The sequence below is a fragment of the Misgurnus anguillicaudatus genome, chromosome 4 (assembly GCF_027580225.2).
Source record: "Misgurnus anguillicaudatus chromosome 4, ASM2758022v2, whole genome shotgun sequence".
Taxonomy (NCBI): domain Eukaryota; kingdom Metazoa; phylum Chordata; class Actinopteri; order Cypriniformes; family Cobitidae; genus Misgurnus; species Misgurnus anguillicaudatus.
The window spans coordinates 12,973,701-13,001,442 of NC_073340.2; the positions used below are offsets into that span (position 1 = coordinate 12,973,701).

At 37.6% G+C, this 27,742-nt stretch overlaps 2 protein-coding genes across 4 annotated transcripts in view; both read right to left on the bottom strand.

Moving 5' to 3' along the window:
* Window positions 1–270: 270 nt before the first annotated feature.
* dkk1b (dickkopf WNT signaling pathway inhibitor 1b) lies at window positions 271–3,225 on the bottom strand. 2 transcript variants are annotated; one of them, XM_055176437.2, is made up of 4 exons: window positions 1,623–3,225; window positions 1,395–1,536; window positions 1,167–1,307; window positions 271–873 (listed from the first exon to the last, which is right to left on the bottom strand). In XM_055176437.2, the coding sequence occupies exons 1-4, from the start codon at window positions 1,824–1,826 to the stop codon at window positions 623–625; spliced, it is 738 nt and encodes a 245-aa protein (XP_055032412.1). In that variant the 5' UTR covers window positions 1,827–3,225; the 3' UTR covers window positions 271–622. The 2 variants fall into 2 exon arrangements, with proteins under 2 accessions (XP_055032412.1, XP_055032411.1); XM_055176436.2 differs by having other exon boundaries at window positions 1,395–1,539; window positions 1,623–2,171.
* A 2,152-nt stretch (window positions 3,226–5,377) lies between these two features.
* The window catches only part of LOC129420700 (cGMP-dependent protein kinase 1), a 189,729-nt gene continuing 167,364 nt past the window's right edge, over window positions 5,378–27,742 (bottom strand). For both annotated transcript variants that reach the window (XM_055175719.2, XM_055175718.2), the window contains exons 10-18: window positions 16,634–16,730; window positions 12,468–12,607; window positions 12,290–12,379; window positions 12,067–12,208; window positions 11,824–11,987; window positions 11,596–11,718; window positions 11,313–11,375; window positions 9,633–9,699; window positions 5,378–6,748 (exon numbers count right to left, since the gene is read on the bottom strand). In XM_055175719.2, the coding sequence (XP_055031694.2) occupies window positions 6,650–6,748; window positions 9,633–9,699; window positions 11,313–11,375; window positions 11,596–11,718; window positions 11,824–11,987; window positions 12,067–12,208; window positions 12,290–12,379; window positions 12,468–12,607; window positions 16,634–16,730 (985 nt within the window). In that variant the 3' untranslated portion in view covers window positions 5,378–6,649. The remainder of the gene's footprint in view (window positions 6,749–9,632; window positions 9,700–11,312; window positions 11,376–11,595; window positions 11,719–11,823; window positions 11,988–12,066; window positions 12,209–12,289; window positions 12,380–12,467; window positions 12,608–16,633; window positions 16,731–27,742) is intronic.

A 27,742-nucleotide genomic window follows, 5' to 3' on the forward strand; every position in this document is an offset into this window, starting at 1 on the left:
AAAAAAAAACTATTATATTATATAAAGACTACATTAAAAAGTAGCCTAATTTCATTCATTGTGGTAGCCCTTGCTCACAAAAAGGTTGGAGACCCCTGATCTAGAGGATCAGGAACACACACACACACACACACACACACACACACACACACACACACACACACACACACACACACACACACACACACACACACACACACACACACACATATATATATATATGCTGTTGTTCTCACAGACATAAGACATTGTATTCTGTATAAGACCTTTACGATCTTTATTTAGAATAAAATAGACATTTCAGCTCTATATGACTGTAAAAAACAAAACAGATGTATAAACATTAAAGATAAACTAATGCACCTTCTTTTTTAAAAACAGGGTTGACAAAAATATCTGACTTAAGTGCCAACTGCCTTATAATATTTACAGTTTAATACAGTAATTTACTGCAATATTTAAGTTCCATTGAGAAACAATTATATCTACTTTACAAAGGACAAAGAAGAAAACCAGAATGAAACGAAGAGTATTCCAAATCCAGTTGCTCATCGCCTTTGATCAAGTCTGTTGTCTTTGCTTTCTGCAAGTTTGTAAAAGAAAAACTCCTTTCAGTATCGCTTCAATGCCTCTGGCAGGTGTGGAGACTTCGTGAGGACTTGCTGCTGTCGGCTCTTTGCGTTCTGCAGCTCAGGCCTTCCGCACAATCACAACGCTGGAATATCTCCAAACCATGCGTGCCTTTCCTCTTGTGCTTGGTACAGACCTGACCTTCCTTCAGGACCGGCTTGCAGATTTTGGACCAGAAATGACGGGCGCAACAAAGTCCCTCTGCACAATCGGAAGATCTCAAACAGTTCTCCCCCTCCAGACCTTTAAAAGCAGACCACATCCCTCAATGTTATGAGCCATTTTAATAGCCTAATGTTATACTTATTTTATAAGTGTGATATTTCTAAACAAAGATAACATTCAAAAATACTACAGGTCTCAGTGACCTAAATCCTTAAATGCTATTGATAATATACTAAATCAAACAATACTATTCAAAATTATTGTTGCTACTGTTTTATTAAATCGTCAATATATAAATCATTGTCATATCTTATCAAATCACACAAAAATAAAAATGCAATTAGAGTGCACTTATAGATTTAATTACACACCTTTTAGCATTTGGTTTTGTGGTGAACCTTGAGTTGCAACTTTTGGCTGCACCACAACAGTCGAGTTCTCATAGGCGATGGATGCAAACTCTTCCATTCCAATCTGTTGAATCATGTCAGGATCATTTGGAAGGCAAACCCCTGATGAAAAAACATTACAGGTTCACAGGTTAGTGAAAATTCAATCTCAAAGAGTGCACATTTGACATCATTGACAGACTGTCTCACCGTTGCTGCAGTGGTTGCCAGGGCAGCACATCGCATCCCTGATGCAGCGCTTCCTGCGCTTCTTACACTGGAGACAGACGCCGCGTGACAGAAAACAGAACTCATCCTCCGCGCATTCCTCATCAGCTTCACACATTAAAGGCTGCTGGAGTATAACAAACACACGGTTAGACCAAAACACGTACAGAAGGAAACGTCTAAAAGTTTGGGAGTATTTTATCTTCTTACCTGCGGTGCGTCAATGGCGAAGTTCAGACTGGCGCTGTCAGCGGGTAACTCATCCGGACTCGGGCTTACCGGGTGACTGATACCCGCCGCACCTGAAGCCGCCTTGATGGCGTTTGAGTTGAACATCAAAGAGCCGGAGGATGCTGCTTTAATGCAGCACAGCAAGAAGAGGCAAACGGTGGAGAGCATGGCGACGTGCAGCATTGTCAGATCTGCTATTCCTTAGATGAGTAGGAATGTTATTCCCAGGATCACTGAGGTTCTTGTGTGGTTCCTCGGGATCGCGGCGCCCGTCATTTATAGCCGCCCGGGGTTGTTTGCGCTCCCGCCCCTCACTGCGCGTAACAAAGAGCTGGATGAGATTTCAAAGCGTTCGCGTCATGAGCTGTCTGTCTATCGGCACTCAATGGGTTTGTATGAACCAAACACACACACACATACACACCAAAGCAATAGCGCTTATTTGATGGACAATCCCGCTTTGAACTGAGATAATGAAATACCAAATACAGAAGTTACTTCATTCGCACGCTGGATGATTTATAGACGTACTATAAATAGTTTGGGTGATGCACTTATACTATTATATATTTAACAGGTTATAGCAAATACATTTTAAGCAAAAAAATCTCCACTTTTTCAAAGGGTGTTAGTTTGTATATTCCATGTTAGATCTTCAGGTTGGTGATGGGAGGCTTTGAAATGCGTTTGATTAAATGAGTGGGAAAAGATCAAAGTCGTATGCAAATGAGAAGAAGTGAAAAGTTTACCGAATTAATTATCATTCAGTCTGTCCCTATAAACAAATAGGACGTGATTAGCAATCTGAGATAAGAATGTGGATCTCGGTTCATCTATTGATCTATCTAACAGTTATCTGATTATAACGATTTAAGATCGATCCTTGCTTTATAAAATATTACAACATATCATATAAAATATCATCCGAATTTATTGAGGAACCAACGAGTGCCAAGAAAGCAAGAAAGGTTGTATAACTATTGGACACCCATCAAACCAAAAAGCTCAACCACAAATGTACCCATAAATTCAAATAAATTACAATAAAATGAGGTCTGTTGCAACTTGCAAAACATGATAACATATGCAAGCCACTTGGAGAGGATATTATTAAAGCAATGCACTCTTTTCTGTATAGAAATAAAATGCGAATTTAAGTGTTTCAAAGCGCATGTCTGTCAGATAGTCCGGGATAAAACCCCAAATGTCTTTGATGTTGTTGACAGGGGTCGTCGCTTCTAATAGACGAGCACAGGACAAACGCCCAATACACTTCATTAAACGCGTTCATCCCCATTGCTTTGTCTTCGGGGTTTGTTTTAATTGTACATCCCAAGCTTACAGTGGTGTAAAATGAAGCCTTTGATGAGCTCAGATCAAACAGAAGTGAAGCCCGTGTCTTCATCAGACTTCAACGGCGATGGCATCTTCACAAACAATCCATTTGCGCGCCTTTGTTGCGAGCTTTTTGTAGACTTTGTGCTCAGTAAATTCATTTAGCGGGATGTCAGGTAATCTTGAGGACACCACAGGCTCACAACAGAGTGTATTTAACAAAATAAGTGATTTTAAACAAACAACTGAAATAACGATGATGATAATAATAATAATAATAATAATAATAATAATCGTACGGTTGACAAGCAACCCTTTATCAAGACGCATTAAAACTAGAATTGGTACGAGTAGAATGAGTTTATAAAAAAAAAAAACACTGCCCACCTGAGAGGACTGAAGCGCGTGTTACCTGTGATAGTCATGTGATTTATGTTCGGACAGTGACACGTGTCCCTTGAATGAAACTCTCTTCTGTTCATATTTTTTTTTGGTTTTGAGTCTGATGAAATGTTGACTTTAGCTGACCACAAAAGACATGAAAAAAGGTAACGTGTAAAAACAGGTTTATTACTTGCACAGAGACAAATCTCGTCTGCTCGTTACAGTTATTCATGATGAAAGTCATGAGGCCTCATTCATAAAGCGTGCATGGACACAGATTTGATCGTAAAGTGTGCGCACGCAAAATACACTGAAAAAATCCATATTTATAAAAAACGGTCTTTGATGTGAAAAAGTGCTTAGGCCACTTCAGGGTCTGAGCAGATGTACCTACCCAAATTGTTGCAGATTTTTAGAAATATAAGTCATTCTTGCTGCTCGAAAAGGATTCAAACATTGACAGGTGCTCTTTTATATGTAATGACATTAGGCACCATAAATACGGAGATTTGAACTTATTTAGCTGAGCACAATTTCAAGTTAATTTGCGATTTATAGATTTCACAGCTGCGCGCGTGTTCAGTGCGCACGTTCGTTTTATGAATCACAATACGCACTTTTGAGAAATGATCGTAAGATCAAATTTAGGACATTTTCCACACAGCATTTTATAAATGAGGCCCCTGAATCAGAAATGACTGTCACACACTTTCTTGTTCTAATGAATACTGCAATATACATTAACATATGAAGAGTTTGGTTCCAAAACGAGATACATTTTTCAAAATTCTCGTTTTTGATTGTGCATTCCAATTGATATCAATCAAACTGCAATTGATTTGTTTAGATTTAAGCCTTCAAAACTAAAGAAAATACAGCTAAGTAGCACAATAAAACACGATAAAATAATAATACATTTGTTTTGACAAAAATGTCTCCTTTTGGAACCAAACTCTTCATATATGTAAAACTTTGTGTTTGTTAACTTAATAAACATGTACTGTACACTGTAAAAAAAACTTTGCTGCCTTAATTTTTTTTGTTAAATCAACTCAGATTTACAAGTCATGTCAACAGAGATGAGTTGTCACAACTTATAAAATATAGTTGCGAAAAGTCAACTTAATTTTATAAGTTATAACAACTCGCCTGTAGTTATAACAACTCATCTCTAGTCAAGATAAATTATAGTAAGTTGAAATGACTTATAAATCTGAGTTGATTCAACAAAAAAATTTAAGGCAGCAAAGTATTTTTGGTTTCTGTGTGACTTTTAATATTGAGATTGCTGACACTTCAAAACTTTCATTAACCTCTTAAAGAAATGAAATCAACGTAATGATCACATGAGAAACATTATAAATTATTCTGTGTGCCGTTTTACCAATAATCCCAGATATAAAATATAATGTTCAATTTATTGTCATATCTTTAGATATTCTGACTGATGCATGTATATTTATTGTATTTGTCTATAAGAATTAATGTATTTATTATAGTGGATAACAGTTTTACATTCTTGAATAGCAAATGTCTAGTTTGTGTTAAAAACAGGTTGAATTGTCTCTTATTTTGATTAGATCAGGCTATCACAAAAATACTGGAAGTGACAATAACCTGTTATTTTTTTACAGACAATTCAGCAAAGTCACTTTTTTTACAAAATTTGATGGTTAATGTCTTCTCTGCTGGGCACAGTAGATATGTTAACAGTGAACGCTCTTGTATTGGTTAATTAGTACACTTGTCGTTGACTGGTTGACTGATGGTGTTAGCTGTGAACCGGAGGTCAAAGATGTCTTCTCTACCCCCTGGGTTTATATCTTTTGATGTCTGAAGAGCACAGTGCTCAGCAATGAGAATGAATGGTGGTGTTTACAGAGCATTATCTTCAGCTGATAGACATCAAACCCTTCACAGTATCAACACCTCCAACTAAAGCTTGTTTGTAGGACAATGTAACTACCATGCATAATAACCAAAACAGTCAAAGGATTTTAAAGTTCAGGCAGAAGTATTACTTTGAAATATGTTTTTATTGTAAGAAAAAGGCATATAAATCTCTGAACCTTAAAAAATCCACAACATATCTGATTAAGAACAATCTCAGGTGTGTCTGATCTAGTCATGCAGCATCGAAACAAACACGGTAAACTCTGGACGCCACTGTGGTAAGGCACTTTCAATAATGCCAAAATATTATACGGTGAGCACAGAATCACCAACTGGAAAACGAGAACTGAAAACTTAAAAAGAGACTGAAGTAGCAGATCAAGTGAACATAAGCAATAGGACTGTTGTACTTTGACAATAAATCTCTACAGATATATCACAAAAATATTACCACTGTATATTTACACATAAATATTTACCCCTGGTCCTACAATAAATAAGAATACAGAATTGGTTTTCCAGCACAGCACTTAGTGTTCAAACTATTGTAGACAATCCATCTTGTCTTTTTTTGTTTTTTTTGAGGTGAGTCATTCATATGTGTAAAAATGACTGAAAATGAAAAGTGTCTGAACATCTGTTTGGTTTGTAGTGGATTTACAGATATCGTCCACATCTCACAGACACCTTCACTGTGTCTTTGCTTTCGTTCCAGTAAGGACAGAGAGCACTGGTGAGACTCTGCCCTCTGCTGGTGCACAAAATGTATTGAGTTTCGTGACTGTAAAGTTTGAACATTCACATCTCTAACTAAACATTCATTGAGAGAAACCTTTACATACTACAAACAAAATGAATCCAGCAGAAGAATCAGAACAAACATACAAGATGCGTATAAAAGAGAGAATGATAAGAAACAATAAAATCATGCACTTACGGTACAGTATGTGCCATAAATCTCTATCTGTTCCACAAGTTTCATACTATCAAAGAAATGAAATTAAAATGATGCAATTCGAAAGAATTCAACATTCAATCTCGATCACAGTGCATCCATTTGTTTTATGATCTCAAAAAACACAGTTTGTGCACTGAGTCCAAATGAAACATCAATGGTCGCTTTCTGACTCCATATCTGAGGGTGTGTTGAAAATATTGACCTCGTTCCTGATCAGAAGGACAGTTATGAGTCGTGAGGAGCTGCGGGGAGCTTTCATGCACCCAGTGGCACCTCACGACAGGAGAAGCGTGGATGAAGGCATCTCGGTGTCACACAGCTGAACTACAGGTAGGCCTCTTGTTTTCTCTTCCGGTCTCCTCGTGCACAGTCCTCAGTTTGACCAACTGCAACGGGACGCTCCGGGGCAGCGACGTTTGTAACACTGTGTTCGGTTTTAGAAATCGGTGTCCCAGCCCGAGTTGTCATCTGGAGGCGGATCCTCATTATCCTCAGGAAAACTATCAAAGTTACTGGTGTCAATCGGGGAGGCGACCTGATGTGAGCATAAGAGGAGTTCAGATGATTATCATCAGAAAAATGAGTGAAATCTAACTGTCTGCTTATCACATTACACTCTTAAAAATAAATATGATACAGGAGGATCTTCACAGAATAATATAGAATAATAATTTCTTTCTTAACTTTTTATAAAACATTTTTCACCACAAAGAAGTGAAAATGAATGGTTTAGCTGTTAAAGGTTCTTTATAGAGACATTCAGAGAAAAAATGGTTCTTCGATGGCATCACGAAGCACCTTTATTTAAGTGACTTACGGTTCATTTACGCTATGTATTTTTATCAGTACTTTCATATTATGCATAACTAGCTGCCAGTAACTTACTGTAGATTTTACATGTATGTTATTTACTGGCAACAGTTTGTTCAAAGTTAAATCAACATTAAACATTTTTAGTCTTAATCTTCTACAGTAAGTTACTGGCAACCAGCTGCATAATCACAGCAAATTTTTTACAGTGTAGGAAAAACGTTGATGTGTTTGGTCACTTCCAACTTTATCTCTAAATGGTACCATTGAATGAATGGGGCTAAGCTAAATGCTATCGAAGCGTCGCAGCGCGCTCCAGCGCTTACGTGCACGCACACAGATGATAGAGGGATGTATCAACAATTCTTAGTTAAGGTAATAACATATTTTAATATTGAAAATGAGTAGACTATTCCTTTAACAGAAGTGTATCACTGCATGGTGATAAAGCAAAAAATAGCACAGAAAAGACCTGGTGTCTTATTTATAAAACTGTGCATAGGATCCTTACTAAAAGTCTATGTGCGTACAAAAATTATTCAAGTGTGTACCTTGAGAGTAAGCAATGTTCGCTTTATAAATCACAGATCACATGCGAATGTGAGTACGTGAATCAGCCTCATATCCCGCCCTGTACACGCCCATTTTAACCATAAATAGTCGATGCAAATCACCTCATGAATGCTAACCGTAATGTAACTGGAATCTATTTGTTTGTTTGTAAGCTAAATGCGCCCGACCAATAAATGCAAGCCATTGGCGTAATTCTCCAGTATTGTAATCACGCAGCATTACACACGGAGGTCACCGCAGCATTTATAGCAGTTGGACTGACCGTTAACACCTTGCAAAATCACAACATGATTAAGGCCCCGTTTACACGTACATGGTTATTTTGAATTTTGAATTTGTGCCCTTCGTTTACAAGCAAACGGAGAATTTGCATCTGAAACCGATTCTTTCTAAAAACTCCGGCCAGAGTGGAGATTTTGAAAATCTTCGTTTGCACGTTTGTATGTAAACTGAGACAAACGGGTGTTTAGGCAGCCAACGTCACAGTATGTGCCAGAGCTCGCACCTACGTCAAAAGTCAGACATTGTTCAAAAGAGGAAGAGGAATTGATTCGTTGCTGTTTTCGGGATTTTGATTGGCTTACGTGGGCTTGAGCTTCTCGTTACACTGCCACCTACAGGTTTGGTATGCTCTTGACGGCATATATACACCAAGCGTGCCGCACAAGCCCTGAAAAGTGAAGCCAAAACGTCTCGATCGCCCCCCAGTGACTGGTCCCAGTATAGGTCATAAACCCGCCTCCCCCATGTTATTCAATGGGACTTGAGACCAACTAAACAATTTCATTACACTTCAATTAACTTTTTTCCGAAGCTGCTTTGTGTCATTTACTGTAGTTTTTATCACGCTGATGTAAATTCAAGTGTTTGTTTTTAAAATAAGTTTGTTTTTAGTTAGTTATTTAATGCTATAAAAACGGTGGTGTCACGTCATGATTGACAGCTGTGATATCGTGTGATATGCGCATTCTGCGAGAGCGAGGGCGGGGCCTTGCTTTCGCGGCTTTACTTCCTGCTCACTACTGCGCAGGACTGGTCCCAAAATCGCTACTGGCAGACTCAAGACCCAAGATGTCAGCGCCGTATCGGGACACTGACGGCTTCACTTTTCACCAATGGAAGAGAGCGAACGGGCGTCGTCCATCTTTTTTTACAGTCTATGATATACACGTCTGCATGTAAATGAACACTTTTCTGAAAACTGACATTATTTTTGAAACCGGAAAGGTTGAAATATCAGTTTATGAAAATAGCTCCCCTCGTGTAAACGTACAATCACGTGCCACGATAGTGGTATCAGTAAAATAAAATAAATATTTTCTTTATCTCCTCTGCTTTACAAAAATCATTCATATAAAAACAAATAATTTTTATATAAAAACATGAATTGTTTTTTCCTTTCCTAACAGACTTAGTTTAGAAATCGTCTCATGTTATTTCTTAATAACTTGCACATTATTTTAGTGTAATAGTTTTACACTTTAGTTTTTTAATTTAGCGAGCACATGTTTCTTCATGCTGGTTTTATTATGAACACCATATGACTATTATAATGAAGACATACGAATAACGATTGTTTATGCGTTTAATGGCTGTGAAATTAAATGTGTGTGTGTGGCATCAATACTTGTAGACAATAATCTGACTTCAGTTCACCTTTGAACTGTCTTCACAATTCCCTTTGTCTTCAGATTGTGCGTACGCAAGTCTCAGAGTTTACTTACAGGTGTGTACATTCTCCCGTCAAGTTTGTTTTTTATGCATCACAACCTTTGCGTTCTTAATACAAGGCTGACATGTGTTGCAAAATGCTGAAATTCACCTTTGTACCTCAGATGCACACGCTACACGTGATCTATATTTATCACTTTTTTTGTGTGACCACATAAGTTTTGGACCCTGTTTACGCTTTATTTAGCACAATGTATTTGTGACTGGATCACCTGAAGAGAATATTAACACCAGGTTTAAACAGGGCCACAGAGATGCTGCTGCTTTGTGTGCATGTGTGTGTGTGTGTGTGTGTGTGTTCTTACATCAGGAATAATTGGAGGGGTGAGAGTTCCTTTACGCAGTCCTTCCCAGTTAAAGCCCTCAAACCATTTGTGATAGAAAAAGACTGAATTGAGTTTCCATTGTGGCTTTAATGCATTAAAAGATTACACGACTTTCATAAAAAAATCCTGATAATTTACTCACCCCCATGTCATCCAAGATGTTTGTGTCTTTCCCTGCTCAGTCGGGAAAAAAAAGTTTTTTGAGGAAAACATTCCAAGATTTTCCATATAGTGGATTCCAGTGGACCTAAACAGATCACAGCCTCAATGCAGCTTCAAATCGCTTTGCCAACCGAGGCATAAGGTCCCATCTAGCCAAACCATTGTCATTTTAAGGCAAAAAAGTACTTTTAAACCATAACTTCTTGTCTTGCACCAGCCATGTGACATGTCAGCGCGACGTATTACGCAATCACACCGAAAGGTCACGCGTTACATATCGTTAGCCTCATAGCATAATCGCCTAAGTCATATTTCAATGTTTTTGGAAAACACGAAAAAACACAATTTTTATCACGTTGTTATGCTGAAGGCAGATAGTGTTTTTGGATTCTAATAAGTGCTGTGCTTGGCTAAGGACATAAGCAGAATGGCAGGATGTTGCAGCAGTGGAAAGAACAGTAAAAGTAGGCAGATATCACAATTTGGGCAAAAAATTACTTAGGCAATTATGCTATGAGGCTAACGATATGTGAAACGCACACTTGCGGACCATATTAAACAATAAACTGTAGGGGTGTAACGATTAACCGTGCAAATGCGCTTTTTTTCAATGAATGAATTTGAATGAATTACGGTGAAATCCAGGCACATCCGAACGCCAGGGGGCGCTCCCGTGCAGAAACTCCCTTTGTGCCACAGAAGAAGTAGTATTACGAATGCTATTCCAGGAAATGTCTACAGGAATATTTATATCGCTGTTCTTCAAATAGTTTCACGTATTTTCATGATAATAAACAATATTTTAAATGATTTTCTTTAACGAGTGTTGCTTTTTAAAATGCACGTTATAAACAACTCTGACTCGTTATGATTTTAGATTAATAAGGACTTCCTACTGACCAAATGCTGTAGTATACGCACAAGCTGTGCATGAAACAAAGAATCGCAGCCTTGCGATTCAGAATCGATTTCAGACAGGCATTTTTAATAAGACACACGGTTGAATCGTTCATCCCTAATAAACTGATACAAAAACATTAAGTATTATTCCACACATCAATGCCTGAACGGCCTATTTCTCCACACTTGTAAACACTGGAGTAGTAGTTGCGCATACATCATGCGTGACCATTCGACGTGATTACGCTACACGTAAGGTCACGCTGGCACATCAAAGCTAGTGCAAGACAAGAAAGTACTTATTTTTTGGCAGAAAATCATGATTGTTTTTCTAGATAAGACCCTTATACCTGGGTTGGGATTGTTTAGTGCCCTTTGAAGCTGCATTGAAACTGCAAACTGTTGAGGTCCATAAAGTCCACCATTTGTAGAAAAATCCTAGAAGGTTTTCCTGAAAAAAACTTAATTTCTTCTTGGCTGAGCATAGAAACACACAAACATCTTGGATGACATGGGGGTGAGTAAATTATCAGTATATTTTTAATGAAAATTGAATAATCCTTTAACATCATTCTGATATGAAGCATACAGACTCACTTGTGCTTCTGGATATCTTTCACTCCATATTTCAAGTTTCCCAGTCTCTCCGACGGATTGTCCCTGATAGAAACAATGCATCGTTAAGCAAACACATCTAAGTACTAAGCAGCTAAAACCTGTAGGCTAGGCTTGTAAAGAAATTTCACGCTTAAGGACAGACATTTTATGAATGTGGTTGATGTTTATACGCTTTGGAAACTGAAACATTTTAAGTAAATTTATGAAAATGCTGCCATTAAATAATGAATTAATGAACACAACACAACTGAAGGTTCCTCACCTGCATAGTTTTTTAATGAGATTGCCAGCATTTTTGGTGATCTTCTTTGGAAACTCTATCATGTCAATTCCTCTTAAAATGATATTATAAGTCTTCATTGGATCTGGCCCTGAGAAGGGAGGGCTGAAGAAAAACACAAACATAAACATAAAAGAAGAAAAACATTAAGCATCCAATAGGAAAAGACAAACCTTTTTTTTGTACACAATGACAGAAATCTTTCTTTACCTTCCAGTCAAGAGTTCATACATGAGGATTCCCAAAGACCAGTAGTCTGCTGAGATATCGTGACCTTTATTGAGAATAATCTCTGGAGCTACGTACTCTGGCGTTCCACAGAAAGTCCATGTTTTCTTCCCAAATCCAATCTTTTTAGCAAAGCCGAAATCCACCTGTGTGCACGGAAAGAAATGTATGAGAGATTAAACGTCGGCCTTAGAACCCGAAACGAAGAATGAGATGTCTACTTACAAGTTTGGCATATCCTCTGTGATCCAGTATGAGATTTTCCGGCTTTAAATCGCGGTAAATGATTCCCTTGGAATGCAGATAAGCGAAGGCTTCCACTACGCAGGCTGTGTAAAACCGTGTAGTGGAGTCTTCAAACGATCCTCTGTGATACATGAAAATAAACAAGTCTTTAACTCGACTGACATTAGTGATTTCATCATAATATAGCTGTATAACTAACTACCTGTCTCGAAGAATGGTCCAGAGCTCTCCTCCTAGACAAGCCTCCATTAACATGTAGAGATATTTGCGGTCTTTGAACGTCCTGTACAACCTAAAAGGAAAAATCCCAAAACAATTGTATTAACTTTTACACACAACCTTCAAGCGATGATCTCAGGAGAAGGTTTGAGAAAGAGTACCTCACAATGAAGTCTGAATGGGCCTCCTGCATGATCTGTTTCTCAGATCGGATGTGCTCCTGTTGCCGCGTGTCGACGATGTGGCGCTTCTTCAGAATCTTCATGGCAAACGTTTTGGTCTCATCGCTCTTGAGTTGTACCTGTAAAAAACCAAAGCCACGATAAAATTCTGATCGGTGGGTTTCCCAAGCAAACTCTCAGTAAAAACAAGAGCCACAGGTTCTCAGTATAGCACATGAGTCACAGTCCAGTCATGTGTCTTAAGACCCCTTAAAATAGACAGAGAGAAGAGATTCTTCACATTGCGTATCTGCGAAGGGATGTTCATTTGATCCTTCAGCTATCTAGCAAACGGAGAACACGGCCAGCGTGTCTCTTATCCTCAGTTAAAGGCCACTTGTTTTTACTTTTGCTGCCGTGCCAGAAATAGACTGATGGGAAGGGAAGTCCTCTTTAGACCGATCATCAGGCTTTCCTTTACATCTCCAACGCATCTATCTGTCTGTCTGTGCACTTTTAAAAATAAAGGTGCTGCTTAACAATGTTATAGAAGAACCTTTTACATTATAAGATCTGTTTTACAAAAGGTTTTTATACCATTACCCCCTAAACTGTCACGGGCCCACAGGTGGGTCCAAATTGTTTATGTAATTATAAACCAATAACAGAACTAAAATAATCTTGACAAACTATATATTGTTGGAAAGCACTAAGAATGTTGTTGTTATTTTTCACTACCATTTTGCAAAAAGTATGCGAGTAATTTTGTAAAATGTCAAGTTGTTATTACATATTTATAACACTAATATCCTATTTTAAGCTCTAACTGTGCATTCACACCAGCCGGAGTAGAGGCAACAAAAATGCGCTATTTGTGTGTAGTTGGACGCTTGAATGTTTTAAGTTTACTCGCTTCATTTGCGCGTGAAAGCAGCACGTGAAATTCTAGTCATTCTAGACATTCATGTGGAAATTTGCATCATGGGAGGGGCTTCTGTGACTCTGCTCGCTCCCTGTAATCACGTCACTACTAGAGCAAGCTCCTGACTGGTTAACACGGCACGCATATCCGCCAAAGTTCAGATTTTTCAACTTGCTCATTTTCTGCGGCAACGCACAACTCGTGCGGAACGCCGCAGGATGCCTATTCGCGCCTTTGCATTGACTTAACATGTAAATCACTCGCGCTTGCCGCCTCTTCAGTGTCTGGTGTGAATGCCACATAAGAATGTAGTTTTCATGTTGCATCACCATATTGAAAAAAGAATGAGCTAGTTAGAGCAGTTTTCTAAAATGTCATGGTCCCTCAGGTGCGCCCACTTGATATTAAACATTTATAAGACTAATATCCTATTATAAATCTTGAAAAATCTTGACAATCTATATATCATTGGAAAGCTCTAAGCATGTCGTTTTTTGCAGTAAAAATAATGCAGTGACAGTAATTCATTCATTTGTGACAAGAGTATGCAGAAAACCAATGACACCTAGTGGCCTTTGTTGGTAAAACTACTAAAAGTGTGATTCTTCCTTGAAATTCAGATTAAAACTAGTTTAGACTTATGGCTTTATTTTTGGGGGGCATGAAACATTTTCCTTTTTATAGTTTTTCAATATTAAATATATACTTTATTGCATTATTTATATTTATTCAAATAAACTCGAACTGATATATCTATTTTTTTAATTTAAACAATTACAAAGTGTTTTCTTCAAAAGTGACCATTAGGCTTCTAGACCAAAGAATGCCCAAGTTATGTTAATTTAAAAGGGTACATCATCTTTTCACTAGGGCTGCATAACGATTATTCGTGATTAATCATTTGCAGAATAAAAGTTTTTGTTTACATCATGTATGTGTGTGAACTGTGTATAATAAATACACACTATATAAACATTTTTATATTTATATGTAATTTATATTATATATAAATATTTAATTATTACTAAGGGTGTCACGATTTCGATTTTGAATCGAAATCGATCGAAATTAAGTCACAGCTCCGAACTTCGAAATAAAAAATGGGATCGTCGATGCTGCCACGCCCCCATTTCACGTCTGGTCGGCTTGGCAAGCGAGGAAAAAACTCTCAGAGATGCCTTTAAAAACATCTGTCCAGCAAAAAGAGATCATATTTTAAACACGAGGGATGTAAGTTATTGCTACAACTCCTTGAAATGCATATCATAAACAGGATTACGTGATCTGACTTTGGACAGAGCGCAGCTCTCTGCACGTGCGCGATAGTGAGGGAGGCGCAAAGATGCAGCGGGTTATATTTTAAACAAAAGGATAGTTTGCCTCAGCTTGCATGAAACGCATAAAACTGAACAAATACATAAGGATTACTACTTTAGTTTATGTTCAGACTTCGGACAGATGCGAGAGCGCATGCACACGTGAGACAGAGAGAAGCGCAGCTGCTTATGATGCTGGATTTATTTCAGATGCTATGAGTCCAAGACACGCGCATTAAGTCCATGTGCATTAAGTCCATGTTAGAGATGCGCGGATGGACTATTATTTCATCCGCAACCGCATAACAAAACTCATCATCCGTCCACCATCCATCCGCAACGTTTCTGACCAGTTTTCAAAACCGCACCCGCCCGCCATCCGCTGACTGGGCGATGCAAGACGCTGCTGATGACAGCCGCGAGACTAGAAAGCTCTAGAATATCAGCAGTGAACTCCGTCTCCGATTTACGCAGCACAGGGACAAAAATAAATAAATAAATAGCCTAAATAAAACGCACGAATTACATAGCCTGCACTGGTGTCATCCTGATTTACCACGTTGTAAAACTTATTCCAGGCAACCCTTTCTGACATTCTATTTCCTTTGTTTTTAATTCTCATTTTTTGAGTTTGCCACGTTCCTCCTTCGCTGGCGTTGATAAGAGCTGTGTCAAAATGCATCCTCAACGAATGGATCTCTAACAGCCGAGGATATCCCAAACAACTAAAAGCTTTATTAAATAAAAGTGTGTATTTATTAGAAAACTTCTTCTTGTCACTGTTTTAGTATTATAAGTTATGTTTTGTGTTAATATTATTCTGTTTATGTTGCGTATATTTCTAGGTTGATTATTTGATATGCTGTTGAATAGATTAATCTACATCAATGTGTCATATGTTCTAAAATAAATTAATATTTTTCTGATTACATATTTATTTTAATAAGTCAGAAATGTCTCCGCTGTTTTCTGCTGACAGGCGCGGTGGGCGCTACTGGGGGCGTGTGCAGCAGGTGACGCAAATTGTGGGTCCTCAGAAGGCTAGACCGTCTCATTTCAGTTCTCTTCTTGAACTTCTGTGGCTGCCACTATGAAAGGCAGAGAGGTCGCATGCTTAGTAGGACAGAGCTAATAACAAGCAGTCGACCGAATTTAATAACAAAAAAAATTTTTGTCACGTCATCCGCCCGATCTGTGTGTGCAAGAAGCAATCCTCTCTCTACAAGCTCTCGCGTTAAGTGAAGCTTACAAACCCCCAAGCGAGTTGTGCAATGTGCATGTTAATGTTAAAGTATTATAATAATAATAATAATAATAAATAATGCCATATAATTTTTGTCTAAATTATATGCCATATAAAAAATATGTAAAAATCGAGAATCGGATCGAATCGTGTCCTTAGAATCGAAAATGTAATCGAATCGAGGATTTGGAGAATCGTGACACCCCTAATTATTACAGTACACAAACATATATGATGTAAGCAAAAACTTTTATTCTGCAAACGATTAGTCGCGATTAATCGTTATGCAGCCCTACTTTCACCGCTGAGGGGTTAAAAGTTGGAAAGAAATTATTCTTCTATGGGATTACTGTGAAGAATCTTTAGTAGCAGCTTTATTTTTATGAGGGTACAGTAAGTCACATGTCTGCTCTATTAGTTGTGTTGTGGAAAGTTACCCTGAATAGACTCGCAGTTTTTCCAGATCTGATCTCTGCTTTGCTCATCTACACAGCTCTGCTTGCTGAAGTGATGCAAAGCATTTTTTTACTACTGGTTGACAAACAGTTTAATAAAACCACAGAGATGTTAAAGCTGCGTTTGTATTAACTGCTGTTCTGTGTTTTATTGCACAAAAAGATACCGTAAAACATTTTGATGTTTAGATCTCATTTGCATGCATATAAAAGGTCGAGCAAATTCCTACCAGCTCAACTCGACCGAATCCTCCAACGCCCAAGGTATCGATGATGTTGAAGTCCGCCAGTTTCAGGTTGGAGAAGAAGGCGTTCTCGGCCTCGTATCTGCATTTTTTGAAGTGGAGAAAAGGAAACTTCTTAGAGGTTTGGATAAAGTATGTGATAGGGAATGTTGGAGCAGGTACAGGAGCAGGAAGGCTGTTTAATCTCTCCCTCTCTTTTCTGTCCTTCACCGCGCTGGGAATCAGCTCGCGCATTCTGGACGCCTACTGCAGTGACCAAATTAAATACTGCAAAAAGTCAAATTTTCAAAACGTGTAGTTTGTGGCTTGCAATGTGCCACTTATTCTTGAGCTCATGAGCAGAGCGATAACAAAGTTCTTGCTCAAATACGGAGTTCAGGTGCCATTTCCAGGCTACATTGTGAGATCTGTGAAGCCGTGCGGAGTGAATGTGAAGAAGAGCAGGGTGATCCAGATCGGAGGAGTCTCCCTGCATTAAGATCTGTCTGTCCAGGCTCTTCTGGAAACAAAGGATTGACGTAGAAATGCTCAGATGTTTCACAGTCATACGTGGACATAAGGCTAAAAAGTAAGCAAATTTCTGAAGGGAGTGATATCAGCGTTCAGTCAGGTTCAATCACACTACTACACTAACCTCCACTGGATTCTCTCTGACACTGACAGTCTCAACACTTGTCTAGCGTGATCAAGTTTTATTTTTAGCAGGTGAACACGGTTCAAGGTTTTCCTAGCCACCAAAGGTTTCCCCGCTCCACCCTGACGCCAACATCCCGCCTTAAAGTTCACAGTGACATGTGCGCTATAGAATTACGTAAATTTATATGACTTGACTTTAAGAGAATATAAAGCACTCAATGAACACGGCTAATGTAAGATCAGGGCCCATATCCCTAAAGATTCTGAGAATCCTCTCAGAGAGCTCCTAACTTAACATAAAAATTCCTTGCCAGGAGTTTTAGCTTAGAAGTGATTCCAGAACATTTTCAGTAAACTCTGAGCAAGGAATGGATGGAAAATCCTATCTTAGTGAGGAGGTGTAGTTGACCCCGTTGCTACGTGTGACACTATCTTTTGAAGACTGTGAGTGGTTGGTTGGTTGTCCAAAAAGGAAGAAAAAGAGTATTAGCCATCAATTTGAAATTGCAGGTATACTTTTACCCATAGTATATATATTTATAATATAAAATACATAAAAATTGAGGAAAATATACAATATAGATTATATATATATATATATATATATATATATATATATATATAATAAAGTATAAACTTACATATATATATATATATATATATATATATATATATATATATATATATATATATATACATATATATATACATATATATATATATATATACATATATATATACATATACATATATATATATATATATATATATATATATATATATATATATATATATATATATATATATAAGTGCTGTAACAGACCTAAATCATCTCTGCTGCATAGTTGCATTTTTTTTATTTACAGAATCTGTTGCTGTAGTTAATGTAGTGATTACTTTTATTTCTGCCGCTATATTATATAATTATACATGTCACAAATATAGTCACAAACATGATTCCTGCACGATCTAATTCATTGTGTGCAACATTTTTTGTCTCCCTCTTTGTGTTTTGTCCATTTTTCCGGTTGCTAAAAAAACTCTTAAGCCTCTTAAAAGTCCTCGTCCGTGCTCATAACAATTTTGACCTTAAGACCTCTTTTAAGGTTTAAGATGCTTTCTGAATGACTTTTTTGAGATGGTGAGAAACAACCAGCGCTGTAGTATCTCATCTTAATGTACTAAAGAAGAGTCTGAACATTTAATCATGTGACTACAGACACATTGTGCATAAGTAGAAGAAGAGTTTCCTGAATCATGTGAAAATGTTTTATAATTCATGCAGATATTTACTCAAAAATGCATCTGAACTCTCACTCCTGTATCAGGTGTCAGAGAGATTTACTATACAGTGGGGCAAAAAAGTATTTAGTCAGCTACCAATTGTTCAAGTTCTCACACTTAAAAAGATGAGAGAGGCCTGTAATTTTTGTCAAAGGTACACGTCAACTATGAGAGACAAAATGAGAAAAAAATCCAGAAAATCACGTTGTCTGATTTTTTTAGGAATTTGTTTGTAAGTTATGGTGAAGAATGGGTATTTGGTCAATAACAAAAGTTTATGTCAATACTTTGTTATATACCCTTTGTTGGCAATGACAGAGATCAAACGTTTTCTGTAAGTCTCCACAAGGTTTTTACACACTGTTGCTGGTAGTTTGGCCCATTCCTCCATGCAGATCTCCTCTAGAGCAGTGATGTTTTAGGGCTGTCGCTGGGCAACTCAGATTTTCAACTCCCTCCAAAGATTTTCTATGGGGTTGAGATCTGGAGACTGGCTAGGCCACTTCAGGACCTTGAAATTATTCTTACGAAACCACTCCTTCTTTGCCCGGGCGGTATGTTTGGGATCACTGCCATACTGAAAGACCCAGCCACGTTTCATCTTCAATGCCCTTGCTGACGAAAGGAGGTTTTGAGTCAAAATCTCACGATACATGGACCCATTCATTCTTTCCTTAACTCGGATCAGTCGTCCTGGTCCCTTTGCAGAGAAACAGACCCAAAGCATGAGGTTTCCACCCCCATGCTTCACAGTAGGTATGGTGTTCTTTGGATGCAACTCAGCATCTTTCTCCTCCAAACACAAGAAGTTGAGTTTCTACCAAAAAGTTATGTTTTGGTTTCATCTGACCATATGACATTCTCCCACTCTTCTTCTGGATCATCCAAATGCTCTCTAGCAAACTTCAGACGGGTCCGGACATGTACTGGCTTAAGCAGGTGGACACATCTGGCACTGCAGGAATTGAGTCCCTGGCTGCATAGTGTGTTACTGATGGTAGCCTTTGTTACTTTGGTCCCAGCTCTCTGCAGGTTATTCACTAGGTCCCCACATGTGGTTCTGGGATTTTTGCTCACCATTCTGGTGATAATTTTTACGCTACGGGATGAGATCTTGCGTGGAGCCCCAGATCGAGGGAGATTATCAGTGTTCTTGTATGTCTTACATTTTCTAATAATTGCTCTCACAATTGATTTCTTCACACCAAGCTGCTTACCTATTGCAGATTCAGTCTTCCCAGACTGGTGCAGATCTACAATTTTGTTTCTGGTGTCCTTTGACAGCTCTTTGGTCTTGGCCATAGTTGAGTTTGCATTCTGACTGTTTTAGGTTGTGGACAGGTGTCTTTTATACTGCTAACAAGTTCAAACAGGTGCCATTAATACAGGTAACAAGTGGAGGACAGAGGATCCTCTTAAAGAAAAAGTTACAGGTCTGTGAGAGAAAGAAATCTTGCTTTTTTGTTATTGACCAAATACTTGTTTTCCACCATAGATTGCAAATGGGTTCTTGAAGGATCGGACAGTGTGATTTTCTGGATTTTTTTCCTCATTTTGTCTCTCATGGTTGAGGTGTGCCTGTGATGAAAATTACAGGCCCCTCTCATCTTTTTAAGTGGGAGAACTTGCACAATTGTGGTTGACTAAATACTTTTTTGCCCCACTGTATAAAGATGTGTCAGTCACTAAAATACATGAAAGTTAAAGAAATGAGTCGAAATGATCTTATTTTTAAATCACTGAACAAGAAACTGACTGTAAGTCCATAAAATACTGTATTTAAATATCAAACAGATATGAAAAATGGTGCAGCGACTTTTCTTGCAGTTTCAGCTAAATCACTCCTCAACTCGGCCCATCTATGTTTTTCTCAATTTCTGGGTTGGGTGTGTAAGTCACCAAATCCAATTGTATATTATTTTAATCACTGTCTTGTTACCTAAAACATAACAGCATTTTAAAACATGTCAGAAACTCCTTGTAACTGATAGCTGGGATTGAAACATTTTTTGCAGGGTTAGTTGTCACACATCGCTACAACTTAGCCTCCAATATACAATGCGGATAATGTAAATACTATTAATCAAAATAATAATTGTTAATACAATATCGGGGGAGATAACTCACAATTATGATTGTTTTGTCTTAATTGGTTAACCCTTTAAAAAAATCTATTTTATATGCATTGATGCTTAATACAAGGATGGTTAGATGAAGGATCATGGATGGATGAATGTGTTGATATCTATCTATTATAAGGAGATATATAAACAATATTCACCTTTAGTTTATAGACAGAATTTTATTGAATTATCTGTGTATAAACCAAAATTTCTAGAAGAAATGTTATAACAAACCCCCTGTTTGCTACAATGTAACGTTTGCACTCCTGTCACTTTTGGTGTAATTGTACAATAACGATAGGTCCCACAAACAAACTTTAAGTGTTCATTTGTAGCAAAGATGTGTGTGTTGATTGTGTAAAAAATGATTAATCTAACTAAAATATTTTTTGAATGATAGAGCCAAAGTCAAAAAGCGTTACGTTATGCCCCGCTCTCCCCTATCTACAGTAGACTTTAAATCTTTGTTTATACTTGCACTTTGCTCCCCACCACGAGCCTTCGCTGGTCACGCGCGTGTCTTTACAACCGTATAGGAGGCGTTAAAAGAATTTGTGTTTTAAATGGCAAAGTTTCCATACTTTACTTTAAGGGGTGGTTTCCCAGACAGGGATTATCTTAAACTAGGACTAGGTCTCAGGTTAATTAGGAAATATAACTAGTTTTAACAGACATCCTTACTAAAATCATTCCTTGTGTGCATTTTGAAGCAAAACAAAGGGCACTGATGTATTTTAAGATATGTCAGTGCAAGATGTTTTCAGTTTGGACAGCTCTTACATTTATTTTAGTCTAGGACTAGTCTAATCCCTTTCCGAGAAACCGCCCCTAAGAGTGTCATATAAATATTATATGCATTGTTTTGCATGGATTGATCAAAGAGATACATCACAGGCTTCCCTGCTCGGACAGAATTGACTCGAAGTCCGTCATTTTCAGATGCAGAGCCATGTGCATTACAAAATTTGGACGCGTTGAGTATAAACAAGGCTTAACTCATCTGAGGCCCCCTGTATGAGCTCAGGATCTCTCGTGTCACTTTAGAAGCAGGAAAACACCCTGAATGAATGTGAACGATATTTGACACTGACATCTGTGGTAAATTACCACATCAGACACGAGGGGGGGAACAACATGTAACGTAGTGACACACCTTGCAAAATCACATCTGACAAAATGAAAGTTCAGAAGTAAAAAAATATAAATCCATTCATTCATGCATCCAGCTAAAAAAACTTTAATGAAGAAGTACACCTGATCATAGAGATCACATAGTTGATGTTTACCACGATTAAAGGATACTTTAAGTTCCGTTACTAAAGGACTACCATAATATACATGTACTCCAAATGGTCATGTATCTTTAAACTAATGATTACTTTCGGATAAATGCACCAGTCGCTCAACATTTGTAGTAATCATCATATATAAAAAATATTTTGTATATTTCATACAGTTTGTATGCTTATTGTAAATACTTTATCAAATTAAGCTGTTTGCAGCGATGTTGGAGTTGTTATGAATTGTTGTGCTAGTCCTCATCTGTTTCTGCTCTGTAAGTGAACAGATAGCAGTGATATCACATAAGCTATGAGGACAGATGATATGTGAGGGTTTGAGAGCGCTGATGTCATACCATCCACCAGCAAGATTTTCCACTGATCTAGCTGAGAGTTTGGATTACAGACTGATACAAAAACCTGTATAATCCTCTGAGTGGATGAATTTGATAAGACTATATGAATTTGTTTACATTACTTGTGTAAAAACATTTAAAACTAACATTTTATAAACATTTGTGTGTGATATTATGCAATGTATAATATGAAGAGCTCAGATGCAAAAGCTGAACACCACCTCTGTCAAAAATGAGATACTGATATTAAAAACAGGGTACCTGATTTGATCCAGAAACATGGTACGGGTTTGGTAAGGTAGGTACGCGATATCATTGTATTTAGATGGATTCAGATATTTTACTTTGATTAAACATTGTGTTGCTTATGAAGTTTATGTTCCTTTACGAATTAGCGTAACAATATAGTTACTAAACGTCTACACAACCGAAAACATTTGTTTGTTATTTTGGTAATGTTATTCACTTTATATTACATTATATTACATATATTTTTTCAATGGTGACATGAGACATGGACGTCAGGTCTGTGCGTGTTCATGTGTTTTGGATGAGGCGTGGCTTTGGATGGGAATATTGAAGGTGGGATCGTGATTTCAGTGCTAGTAGGCTACCGTTAGCATTTTTCAAAATCAGATACCCTGCCTTTAACCAAAGGCTCCAAATGCTCTTATCATTTATAATATGTTATATGTTTTGTACCTTCACTTCAAATTGACTTAATCCTGGCCTCAGGCCATTCAGAAATAGAGCTTTGTTGGCAGAATTCGCTAAAAGCCACATTATTTTTTCAACAAAGTGGAAACCACAGTGTTTCCAATTTAAAACTTGTGTCCCTTGTGAGTACTTGGACCTGAATACCACGCCGTATATGGCAGTCACATGCATCACAGCGCCCCCTTATGTGTGCTTCAGTTTCTTCATTTTTACATCTGACTTTCATTATTTGCAGTGTTTCGAGTGGCATCCTTAGTGATTTTGCAACTGTTTACTATGTCTTGTCCAAAGAAGTGGATTTTTGAAGTGGAGGTCTTTGCAAAAAAAGCTAGCATATACTTATGGTTTTGCAGTAAAAGACTGTCAAACTCTTTCCCCACCATTGACAAGATATCTCGTCAATTAAAAGAAACCGCTTCACTGCCAATGACGAGTTTTTACGGCAATCCATATATCTGCTATTATCCACTAGGTGGGGCTCTTACACAACTTAAAACACCAATAAATCCACTGATCCAAAACCAGTATATGTTTTGATCATCGTTCTGAATCTGATTTCTAACAAAATACCTTTACAAAAATGCAATTATTTAAGCTTTTTTCTTAAAATTTGGTATTTTGAAGAAACCTAGCCGTATTTAAGAGGTTATAAAAAAGAACAAATCAAGATAGGATAAAACTTTTTTTTCAATTTTGTTTGTTTGTTTGAAAGCAGAGGGTCTGTTTTTTCATTTGATATATATGTTTATATATTTATAGATTTTTCTTCTATATAGTTAAGTAGCCTACTATTCTTATAGGCATTATTTATCATTATAATAAACTTAATTATTTTCTGGATTTTTCATGTTTTTTTCATGATTTATCATGTTTATAGTAGAAGGATTTAAGAAAGTTTCTCATTTACTTGTACACGGTACTTGAACACATGACAATAAATGACTTTGATTTAATCTACTTGCTTGTACTTTACATCTGACCGTAGGAATGTTCTAGACCTCGACAGGCCTCAAATCTCTGGTAAGAGCTAAAGATAAGACAACGGTCAGTCACATTCCTCTATGCAAGAAGTGAGAAGTGTTCAGCACATCGACTTCAGCTGTAAAAATAAAAGTGTGGAGGAAGCGTTGGCAGTTTTCTCAGGGGTCAGCGGTTTACTCACAGCAGCTGGGTGATGAGATCTGACATGACGCCCAACAAAGAAAAGATGGATGAATTGACAGAAACAGTTTGATATAGGCGTTTGGTCCAGGTGTTTTTCACAATGCAGCGTTTGACACGAGATGACCTTTTAAAGTCCAGGTTTACTCCTGTTGACTTAACTCTTGTCACATTACATTTTACTCAGTTAAGTTTGCATGCGTCTTGACCACGCAAAGACTTTAAATCATGCGAATATCATTTATCAAACTATAAAGCAGAAAATGTCCATCACAGACAGACTTTCTTTCATTTTTGTCAATGTAAACTCTTCTTCAAAACTTTAAAACAATCTTCTGAAATAATTGTACACTGAATCTTCCATTTTTAATTCAACATCAACTTGGGCATTTTATCAGTTCAAGATAAATAAACACCTGGTTTATTAAACTGGTGAGTAGCTGATGTAATACGGTGATAAATGAATCCACACAAGATATGACATTTAATCATAGTTAGGGATAGTTCGGCCAAAAAATATATTAAACCCATGATTTATTCACCCCCAAGCCGTTCGAGAGGCATATGTCCATCATTATTCAGACTAAATTTTTTTCAGTTGTTAAAGTGACACCATGTAGTTTTTCAACCTTTATAATAAATTCTCAAGACCCTTGTGGTAGTACATCGACTTCAAATAGGTTGAATGACATGTCTACCATAGCATGACAGGGTCTGTATCACTTTTACTCGTATTTTAAAACTTAGGGTTTCTGGTAGTAACCAGAGCACCAAAAAAAACTACAAAATTCGACTGCTTTACGGCATACGTCACTTCCTCCACACAATTTGTTTTTAACGTGAATTTTGCTGGAGGCTGCTTAAGGAGTGTAGAGAGCAGCTTACCGTATGTGACTCCGTGGCACAGTTTTAGTGTCACGGACCTATAACACGGGCGACCCGGGTTCGATTCCCCTTTAAGGCAATTTTTTTATATAAACTCTTGATTCATACATAAATGCGATGTTCTTTATAAATGACGGCGATTATCTTGCTTATAGTTCGCTGTATTCAGATGCTGTGTCCACGTATTTACCTTTCTTTTACTGTGTCTATGGTATTTACATTACAATCCAGGATGCTACAACAGTCAAACTTGCTCACAAAGTAAAACCAAACCCTATTCATTCACCAATCAGATCCGAGCGTTTCTCTCTTCTCTCTTCCTCATTTGCTGCGTTCCGCTGTCACTCGCGTGACGTATTACAAAGCGGCAGACCTAAACACGGTTTACTTGGATTTGGAGCGACAATTTTCACACAAAAGAGAGTAAAAACGAGTGCCATTGCGGAAAATCCTGGTGGCGAGGGAGAGAGAGACGATGCAACAATATTTCTTTCGAAAAAGGCAAGGAAATATTTCTGGTTGCTTCACAATTGGAAGGCTGCAGCCTCCGGAGGTCAAATATGCAGGCTGCATACGTCATGAAGCCTGGTTTATTAAGGTAAACTGAGCATTACATTCGCAAGTCATAAGCATACTGCAACAATTTACGATTAACTAAGTATAATAGTCAACTGTACAATTGTTAATATTGTGAAATAAGAGAGTCTTGATGACGTATGCAGCTTAGAAATAAGACATCCGGAGGCTGCAACCTTCAGATTGAGAAATGGCTTCTGCCACGACGAGTTCTTCATCAGAAAGTTGTAACATGACTGTGTTTCTCCCTGTTGTCTCAAAATGTTGATCGTTTAGCGTTTTAAGGGCTCTATCTTACACCCGGCGCAATGCAGCGCAATGCGCGACGCAAGTGTCTTTCGCTAGTTTCCACCCTAATTTTCACGTTTAGCGCCGCGTTGTTTAAATAGCAAATGCATTTGCGCCCCCTTTGCGCCCATGGGCGTTCTGGTCTGAAAAACGAGGTGTGTTCAGGCGCATTGTTGGCGCGTTGCTATTTTGAGGCAACTAAAATAGACTACGCCATTGACCGACAAAAACCTGGTCTAAAGTCTAAAGTCAATGCGCAAAATGTTTATTGTTATTTAAAGAGCGCATTAGTAATATGCGCCTATAAACGGGAGGACAACGTGGGTTTGCTTATCACAAAGTACATGAATGCGCAGCAGCACAAAAACGCTTTTAAATATGAAAGATTAAAGGATTGAATGTAAAAGATTATTATTGAGTCTCTTGGACATAAATGAGGACTAATTATGAGACGTTAAAAGGCACAAAGAGCTGCTTCACCTGTAGCCTGGTAAGAAAATAAATGCTTTGCTTTAAACAAATGCGTCTGTTTTTAAATGTTTTTAAATGCTACCTCACGGATTTATTGTATATGATGACTCTGTACCTGTGGATTTGGTCAGATGAGAAACATTTTTAGCAAAAACTCTCTGCTAAAAAAACGCTGTCCAAAGTGCTGAAACGTGCGGAGAGCCGTTTGTAAATTCTTTATCTCCTGTTTGTTACAAATAAAGTATTTTTAGAGTACAAACCTTATCTTACATACTTGTAAATTATTTTTTGATTATATTGGATAGCCATACATTTAAAGCAATTAAAAGCCTGCTTTTTTACTTCCATGACTAAAAGAAAACGGGTTTTAAAGGTTTTAATAAAAAAATTAACAATTTCAATACAAGTGTAAAACAACACAATTATTTAACATTAATCTTAAACTGGGGATCTTCTTCCTCCACTTAGTTTTTTAGTTTACAAAGTCCGTCATCTAAATAGGGATTAGACATAGCGCCAGCGCAACTTGCTTTTAAAGGGGTTGAGAGCTGTGACTCACATTGGTTTACTGCACGTTATGCCCAAAATACTCCCATTACAATAGGACCTACCCTTTTCGACCGTGCCCTCGGCACAAAAAAACATTTTTCCCGTCGTTAAATTAGCAAAAGTGGATTTGGACACGCCCATTTAAATGTTGCGCTGTGCGCTTTAGACAATGCGCTTAGATCGTTAAAATAGGGCCCTAAATGTTTAGTTTTTAGTTTAGTTTTAAGGTTGGCCAGTTCCTTTCCTTTGTGACAGTGCTGCGGCGCTTGTGGCCTCTAGGGGCGCTAGGCGTGAAAAATACATGTCTAGCACCCCCTAGTGGCCAAAAAGTTTCATGGTGTCCCTTTAACATGTAAAGTTATGGGGTCCACTGCTGTGAACCACTGCTCTGGGCCTAGGGAATAGGCTCTCTAAGGGAAATATTTGAAATATTAATAATAAAAAAATAAATCTTGATTGATTTTAGTGTTTTAGTTTATTTTGTGAAGGAGGAGTTTGGTCTATATAAGTTATAACGTACTATAACATACTGCTTTTTTAAGTTTTTGATGCTGACGCAGCTTTGCACAAATTTAACAATGTGAACTTAATTTGGGTTAATTAATAAAAAAGTGTGTCTTGTCAGCCTTACCTTAAAATTCTTTGTTCAGCCAACATACATTGTTGCATGAAATTAAGAGATGAATAAAACCAATACAGACTGGCACCTTATTGGCTAATGATGTTGCAGTGTATTATGGGTAATTGTTGTCATGGCACCCTCATGCA

Bases quoted from the DNA above. Each gene is read 5' to 3' on its own strand.
- dkk1b (XM_055176436.2), bottom strand. From the start codon at position 1,826: ATGCTGCACGTCGCCATGCTCTCCACCGTTTGCCTCTTCTTGCTGTGC. The intron at 1,540-1,622 runs GTAAGAAGATAA...GTTATACTCCAG, and splicing joins TCGCCATTGACGCACCGCAG to CAGCCTTTAATGTGTGAAGC. The intron at 874-1,166 runs GTGTGTAATTAA...CTGCTTTTAAAG, and splicing joins ACAAAACCAAATGCTAAAAG to GTCTGGAGGGGGAGAACTGT.